We start from the raw sequence: 8945 nt of genomic DNA, 5'->3' as shown, positions 1-8945 counted from the left end.
AATTAGCAGCAGTAGCGAAGGAATCGCTCGATCGGGTTCAGTTAACATCCATCGATCGATCGCTCGGGTTCAATAATGCGTAGCCTGCAGTGCAATCGCTCGGGTTCAGTTAGAGCCAACGCCTCGCACACACGTGCGTACGTGTACGAGAGAAACGCGCATCGCTCGGCCCCCGACCTCCCACCGTAACCGGGAACTCCCCGAAATTTTCCTCCCCCTCGCTTCTACCACGGTTTTTTCCATCATGGATGGCCCAAAGAATGTCATGCAGCTGCGTCTCTGGCCCGCCCCGGACGAAAAGCCCATTTTCTGTCATGATTTTTTGTCATAGACGTAGGATCCCATCACATCTATGATGATACCGGGTTTTGTCACAATTATCGTCATAGAAGTGTCATATGTATGACAGAAAAAATATCGTTCGGCCCAAAATGTCACGGATGTGTCTTTTTTTGTAGTGATAACACCACTAGAGGAGAGATAACATACATCTCATCAAAATATCGAACGAATACCAAATTCACATGACTACTAATAGCAGGACTTCTCCTATGTCCTCAGGAACAAACGTAACTACTCACAAAGCATATTCATGTTCATAACCAGAGGGATATTAATATGCATATAGGATCTGAACATATGATCTTCCACCAAATAAACCAACTAGCATAAACTACAAGGAGTAATCAACACTACTAGCAACCCACGGGTACCAATCCCAGACTTAGAGATTGACCCCCTCCCAATGAGAAGATCATTGGTGATGACGATGGCGATGATTTCCCCCTCCCAGAGGGAAGTTTCCCCGGCAGAATAGCTACGCCAGAGCCCTAGATTGGTTCCGCCAAGGTTCCGCCTAGTGGTGGCGGAGTCTCATCCCGAAAGCTTGCTTATCATTTTTTTCTCATCGAAGGACTCCATATAGCAGAAGATGGGCATCGGAGGGCCACCAGGTGGCCCACGAGGCAGGGGGCGCACCCAGGGGGGTAGGGCTGGCCCCCACCCTCGTGGCCAGGGTGTGGGCCCCCTCTGGAACTTCTTGCGCTCAATATTTTTTATATATTCTAAAAATGACTTCCGTGAAGTTTCAGGACTTTTGGAGCTGTGTACTATAGGTCTCTAATATTTGCTCCTTTTCCAGCCCAGAATCCCAGCTGCCGACATTCTCCCTCTTTATGTAAACCATGTAAAATAAGAGAGAATAGGCATAAGTATTGTGACATAATGTGTAATAACAGCCCATAATGCAATAAATATGGATATAAAAGCATGATGCAAAATGGACATATCAACTCCCCCAAGCTTAGACCTCGCTTGTCCTCAAGCGAAAGCCGAAATCGAAAAATATGTCCACATGTTTAGAGATAGAGGTGTCGATAAAAATAAAATACGTACATGAGGGCATTATGATCATTCTTAAAACAACAACTTATATAATTCTTGTCATATGATCTCTTATGCTAGAGTAACAATTCAATCACAATTTCAAGTATGAATCACAAACTTCATTGAAAACTAACAAACTATAATCTCAGTCATTGGAGCAATTGCAATTTATCATAACATAGGAAAGAGTCAATATAAGAGCTTTTCAGCAAGTACACATACTCAACTATCATATAGTCTTCCACAATTGCTAACACTCACGCAATACTTATGGGTATGGAGTTTTAATCGGACACAGAGAAAGATAGGGGCTTATAGTTTTGCCTCCCAACGTTTTACCTCAAGGGTAATGTCAACAATAATAGTTCATGAAAATTCACATCCAATTAGCCAGATATACCAGGATCTTTCCAACATGTTGTGCTTGCCAAAAGATAAAATGTACAAAGGAAGGGTGAAGATCACCATGACTCTTATGCAAGGTAGGAGATAAAAGAAAAAGATAGGCCCTTCACAGAGGGATGTAGAGGTTGTCATGCATTTTTATGGTTGGATGCACAAAATCTTAATGCGAAAGAACGTCACTTTATATTGCCACTTGTGATATGGACCTTTATTATGCAGTCCGCCGCTTTTATTTATTCCATATCATACGATCATATAAAGCTTATTTTCTCCCACACTAATAAGTCATACATATTTAGAGGGCAATTTTTATTACTTGCACTGATGACAACTTACTTGAGGGATCTTACTCAATCCATAGGTAGGTATGGTGGACACTCATGGAAAAATTGGTTTAGGGGTGTTTGGAAGCACAAGTAGTATCTCTACTTGGTGCAAAGAATTTGGCTAGCATGAGGGGGAAAAGCAAGCTCAATCATGTTGGATGATCCATGACAATATAATTTATCTCAGATGTAAGAAAACATAACCCATTACATTGTCTTCCTTGTCCAACGTCAACTCTTTAGCATGTCATATTTTAATGAGTGCTCACAATCATAAAAGATGTCCAAGATAGTGTATTTATATGTGAAGACCTCTCTTTCTTTATTACTTCCTATTAATTGCAACGATGACCAAAACTATGTTTGTCAACTCTCAACAACTTTTATTCATCATACTCTTTCTATGTGAGCTCATTACTCTCCATAAGATCCATATGATCTCTTTGTTTCTTTTTATTTCTTCTCTTTTCTTTTATTCACTCAAGATTATGGCAAAATAATCAAGTCCTTGACTCAACACTAATCTTTATTATATATAGCTCACGGACTCGATTACATAGAAGGATCATAAAGCAAAACTCACAACTAGATCATACTAAGAAGTTTTATTCTACTAGATCAAAATATTATCAAAAGGATCGAACTAAGGAAAACGGTAAAGATAGAAGTGATGGTGATACGATACCGGGGCACTCCCCCAAGCTTGGCAGTTGCCAAGTGGAGTGCCCATACCAGATACTCAGTTCTTCTTTGTTTATGAAGAAGGTGGAGTTGTTGATGATGGATAGTCGCACATCGAGCGTAGGAGGTCCTCCAACTTGCGGATAATGCCCTTGAGTGCGATGATATGCTCCTTCAACAAAATATTTTCACGTGTGACATACTTGTTTTGTATACGGGATAACTCAATCATCTTGAAAGCCTCGGTCTCAGTTGGGGTAAGAAGATTGTGATCAATTTGAAGGATGTCTTCTGCTGCCTAGGGTCAGATCTTTAATAGGTTTCAGAAAAGGGTCAAAACACGAAATTTTGCCGTTGGCATCCGCTGGCAATGCGCCGAGCTGGTCCGGTCGCAACAGATAGTGCGTGCATCATGTACACCTATGCCGGCTCGTCCGTAGGGCCGCCCTCTGGCTTGCAAGTGGGGGCATGCATCGCACCCGTGGGAACCGGCTGGCACGTGTGGCCAGTTAATTTGTTAGGTTTCGTTGTTAGTGCGCCGCCTTCGGCTGCGCTGGCTCACACGTGGGGGCAGGCGTCACACATTTGTGAGAAGTGACTTGGACAACAACCTAGTAGTTCTCTTCCAACACCTGCAAGCATCCAAAAACAAATACTACTCCCTCTGTCCTATAATGTAAGACGTTTTTTGACTCTAGTGTAATGTCAAAAAATGTCTTATATTATGGGACGGAGGGAGTATTAATCAAGAAAAGAAAAAACCATTTAGATGTGATGGACAAGACCTATCCGTTAGCTTAGCAGTATGATCATTTAGTTTATTGCTATTATTTTTTCATGACTTATACATGGTCCTCAGACTATGAGATTATGCAAGTCCCGAATACCGGAGGAACACCTTGTGTCCTATCAAACGTCACAACGTAACTGGGTGATTATAAAGATGCTCTACAGGTGTCTCCGATGGTGTTTGTTGAGTTGGCATAGATAGAGATTAGCATTTGTCACTCTGTGTATCGGAGATGTATATCTGGGCCCTCTCGGTAATGCACATCACTATGAGCGTTGCAAGCAATGTGACTAATGAGTTAGTCACGGGATGAGCATTACGGAACGAGTAAAGAGACTTGCCGGTAACAAGATTGAACTAGGTATGATGATACCGACGATCGAATCTCGGGCAAGTAACATACCGATGACAAAGGCAACAATGTACGTTGTTATGCGGTTTGACTGATAAAGATCTTCGTAGAATATGTAGGAACCAATATGAGCAACTAGGTTCCGCTATTGGTTATTGATCGGAGATGAGTCTCGGTCATGTCTACATAGTTCTCGAACCCGCAGGGTCCGTATGCTTAACGTTCGATGATGATATGTATTATGAGTTATGTGATTTGATGTACCGAAGGTTTTTAGGAATCCCGGATGAGATGATGGACATGACGAGGAGTCTCGAAATTGTCGAGACATAAAGATTCATATATTGGAAGGTTACATTTGGACACTGGGATGGTTCGGGTCATTTCGGATAAGTTTCGGAGTACTGGGGGTTACCGAAACCCCCGTCGGGAAGTTATTGGGCCTTATGGGCCTAGTGGTGGAAGAGAGGAGGTAGGCCAAGAGGTGGCGCGCGCCTCCCGTAGCCCAAACCGAATTGGACTAGGGCTAAGGGGGGCGGGCCCCCTTTCCTTCTCTTCTTCCTCTCCTTCCTTCTTCTCCTACTTGGACTAGGAAAGGGGAAACCTACTCCTACTAGGAGTAGGAATCCCCCCCTTGGGAGCGCCCCTTGAGGCCGGCCCTCCTCCTCCTCCCCTCCTTTATATATGGGGGAGGGGGACACCTCATAGACACAAGAGTTGATCTTTAACCGTTGCGGTGCCCCCCTCCACAGTTTTCCACCTCGGTCATATTGTCGTAGTGCTTAGGCGAATCCTTGCATTGGTAACTTCATCATAACCATCAACACACCATCATGCTGACGCAACTCACCCTCGGCCTCAACTGGATCAAGAGTACGAGGGACGTCACCGAGCTGAACGTGTGCAGATCGCGGAGGTGCTGTGCGTTTGGTACTTGATCGGTTGGATCGCAAAGACGTTCGACTACATCAACCGCATTACTAAATGCCTCCGCTTTCGGTCTACGAGGATACGTGGACACACTCTCCCCTCTCCTTGCTATGCATCTCCTAGATAAATCTTGCGTGATCGTAGGAATTTTTTTTTAAATACTGCGTTCCCCAACACGGTGGGTGTTTCAAAATTGATAACCCTGCTTAGCAACATATTAATGAGATGTGTAGCAGTGATGAATGCTTCATCCCAAAACTTCGATGGCATGGATGCATTAGCAAGGAGAAAGACCAACTTTGACAATATGTCTATGCTTGCGTTCTGCAGAACCATTCTGTTGGTGCGCATGGGGACAAGAGACATGATGGGAAATTCCCAGTTTTTGAAAGAACGAGTTTAATTTTTCATACTCGCCACCCCAGTCCGATTGGACAGAGATTATTTTGCTAGAGAATTTTCGTTCAACAAGTGCTTGGAAATTTTGGAATACTTGAAACACATCAGATTTATGCTTGATAAGGTAGATCCAAGTATGCTTACTATAATCATCAATAAAGTTTACATAATACTTGTGTCTCCCAACAGAAAGAGCTGCTTGCCCCATACATCAGAAAAAAAATAGTTCTAATGGTTTGGAAGAAACGCTAGTTGACACAGGGGAAGGGTGTTGATGACTTTTTTCTCGTTGACATGAATCACAATTTTTTTCACTACTAGGCTCACCAACAAAAGGGAGCTTATTTTTCCTAAGCACTCGTTGAACTATAGCAAAAGAAGGATGCCCAAATCGATCGTGCCACCTTGCCGAAGATAATTTGGTGAGACCAAGAACTTGTTTATTTGAACTCCTAAAGCGAGGAATCAATGGATAGAGCCCACCAATGCATCTACATATGTAGAGGATTCTCCTCGTTGCCTGGTCCTTGATCGAAAAGTAGAAGGGGTGAAATTCAAGAAATACTTGATTTTCCAAGGCAATATGATTTACAGAAAGAAGACTGGTTTGGGCATGAGGATAATGTAAAATTCTTTTAAGATGGATGGGACGGTTAGGGGTTTGAAAAACTGAATGACCAACATGATCTATCCTCATACCTGATCTGTTTGCGCCATGGATTTCACCCTGCCCACGATACTTGTCGCGGACTGTCAACTTCTCTAGTTCGCCGATGAGATGACCGGTTGCATCGCTGTCAACATACCACTTTGTATCCACCCCATACTGGGTGGCAGCAACAACTTTTTATTCAAGGGCATCATCATCAAAATGATACCAGCAGTCCTTGGTGCTGTGCCCGAACTTGATGCATATCTGGCACTGGATGGGGTCGTTCCCCTTGTGGTTGTTGGCGGGTGGAGGACCATCGAGGCCTCCTAGACCTCCTGGCCCTCCAGGGGCACCAGAGCGAGCTCCCTTGGTGTTGATGTAGTAGGGATGCCCACCGCCACCTTGTTTCTTCTTGTAGCCGCCGCCACCACCTTGCTTCTTCTGATCCCTCGGCTTTCCAAAGCCTCGAGATGGAGGTGGCCCACCATGCTGGGCAGAGTTTGCAGAGGACTTGAAGCCCACGCCTCCCATGAGCAGCGACACCCGCTGATCAAAGTTGTAGACCTGTGAGTATAAGTCATCGATGGTGATAGGATCCGTCCGGTCGTCGAGGGCTGAGATAAGGGGGTTGTAGTCGAGGTCCAGCCCAGCCAGGAGGAAGGAGGTGAGCTCATCCTCTTGCAGAGGTCTCCCGGTAGCAGCAAGTTCATCAGCATATCTGCGCATCCGAGCAAAGTATGCCGACGCTGATTGCCCTTTTAGGCACTGGACAGGGAAATCTGGATATTATTAATGCGGTAATGAGATTGTGAAGCAAACATGTTACGCATCGATGTCCAGAGAGCTCACGCCAATGGAGACGACCGAGACCAGCACCTCCATCGAGAGATTGTTGATGATGTGGCCAAGGACCTGTTGGTCCTGCCGCACCCAAGAATCATGCGCCGGATTGGGGACCGCTTGATCCTTTCCATCCTTGTCCTTCGCGACCATGAGCTTCTCTGGTTCGACGATGTTGTCGTCTAGATAGCCATAGAGCCCGGCACCAAGGAAGTGCTGGAGGATATGTGCCTTCCACAGCAGGTAGTTCTCAGCGGTGAGCTTCTCACTGATTTGGTAACCAAGACCAGAGAGAGTCGGGGGGTTGGAGGAGGATGACATGGTGGGAAGGATGGCAATCTAGGTTTTCTGGTTTTTGGACGAGAAGAGAAAGCTCTGATGACCATATAGGAAATATATCGGAAGCGTTCTACCCTCCACGAGAGAGGGCCGCGGGTATTTATTGATTGAGATGAGGCTTATCCCATGTACGCATACATAACTTGGAGTACAAGAGATTAGGAGATAGAGATACAAAAGTTTAATTAGATGATAGTCTATCTCTAAGCTAACCAACTCCTCAACTAACTATATGCGCCGGCCTGGGCCTACATGAGATATCTTCAACATGAAGTTCAACAACCAATTAGCTCGTCAATTATTGAAGGTGTGCGTTCTAGTTTCTGCCGAGGAATCCTTCAATCACCTTTGTTGTAGTAAGAAGTGTGAAACCACCTCCACAGTTAGAATGCTTCTTAATAGTCATATTACATTATTGCACATCAATAAGTAGAGTAATCATATCAGTTGAATTCCTTGGTACTCCTGCGCTCTTGCAGGCCTCGGATCGTGCGCACAGATCTTTCTTGGATCGCGTACAAGGTGGCAGCGGCCCAGATTCCTGGGAGGGCCACTCCCACGCCGACGCGTCACCCGATAGTGGGCCCAGTGGGACCAGTCGCGCGGTCGGCTCCTCCTCGCGTCCCGCGCACATGCAACCTGGCAGCGGATCGTCTATGCCTGGAAGCCATGTGGTTTCCTGGGCGTCCAGTGGCAGGGGGGCCACACCAAGGTCCAGTGGATCTTCTGCGCCAGTGTCCGATGGATCTTCTGCATCACCAGCAGATTCAGTAGCAAGAGGTGGATCTTCTGCGCCAATGGATCTTGTTCCTGTACACATGCAACAAGAAGCTCCCTTGCGAGTTATGACCAGGTTACAAAAAGGTATCCATAATCCCAAAATACAAACTGATGGTACTATACGGTATGGCATGCTATGTATTTCAGGGGAAGCAATGACACTGAATGATGCACTTGGTGACCCTAAATGGAAGAAAGCAATGGATGAGGAATATTCTGCACTTATGAGGAACAAAACTTGGCATCTTGTGCCTGATAAGAGAGGTAAAAATATTATTGATTGCAAGTGGGTGTATAGAATTAAAAAGAAAGCAGATGGCTCCATTGACAGATATAAGGCACGTCTAGTTGCAAAGGGCTTTAAACAACGCTATGGCATAGACTATGAGGATACCTTCAGTCCGGTTGTAAAAGCTGCAACTATAAGATTTGTGTTAGCTAGTGCTGTATCCAAGGGATCGAGCTTGAGATAGCTAGATGTACAGAATGCGTTTTTACATGGTGTTCTGGAAGAGGAGGTATTCATGAGACAACCACCAGGATATGAGAGTAAGAAAACACCACATTATGTGTGCAAGCTTGACAAAGCACTCTATAGCTTGAAACAAGCACCTAAAGCATGGTACTCCAGGTTGAGCTCTCAATTGAAATGTCTTGGTTTTAGTGCTTCCAAGCTGATACATCTTTGTTCATTTATAACAAGGGAAAAGTAGTTATCTTTGTTCTCATATATGTGGATGCATCATAGTTGCAAGTTCATCACAAAGTGCTACTAATGCCATTCTGCATGATTTGATCTCAGAGTTTGCCTTGAAAGATCTAGCTGATTTGCTGTAGCAACCCGACCTCAAACGGTCAAGCCTCTGTGTATCCGTGCCATCCCTGGATCGGTATGCTGGCACACACAGTACATCAATGTATATATCAAAGTTCAATCACATGTATAAATAACGTAAAACTGATATATACCTCATAAATCTCAGGGAAACAATCGAATGGGCGCAGAGTCCCATCAACGCCAATGGCAAGTTGAGTGTAGACCGTAACCCTACCACGTAATTCTTA

At 44.7% G+C, this 8945-nt stretch overlaps 1 protein-coding gene across 1 annotated transcript in view; it reads right to left on the bottom strand.

Moving 5' to 3' along the window:
- LOC123152878 (protein ASPARTIC PROTEASE IN GUARD CELL 2-like) overlaps positions 1 to 6094 on the bottom strand; it is a 13385-nt gene extending 7291 nt beyond the window's left edge. The window contains exon 1 of the mRNA XM_044572273.1: positions 6076 to 6094. Coding sequence (XP_044428208.1) covers positions 6076 to 6094 — 19 coding nt within the window. The remainder of the gene's footprint in view (positions 1 to 6075) is intronic.
- Positions 6095 to 8945: the final 2851 nt, after the last annotated feature.

The sequence above is a fragment of the Triticum aestivum genome, chromosome 7A, assembly GCF_018294505.1.
Source record: "Triticum aestivum cultivar Chinese Spring chromosome 7A, IWGSC CS RefSeq v2.1, whole genome shotgun sequence".
Lineage (NCBI taxonomy): Eukaryota > Viridiplantae > Streptophyta > Magnoliopsida > Poales > Poaceae > Triticum > Triticum aestivum.
Note: the sequence above shows the minus strand (reverse complement) of the source record. Positions and strands in the feature narration are given on the sequence as shown.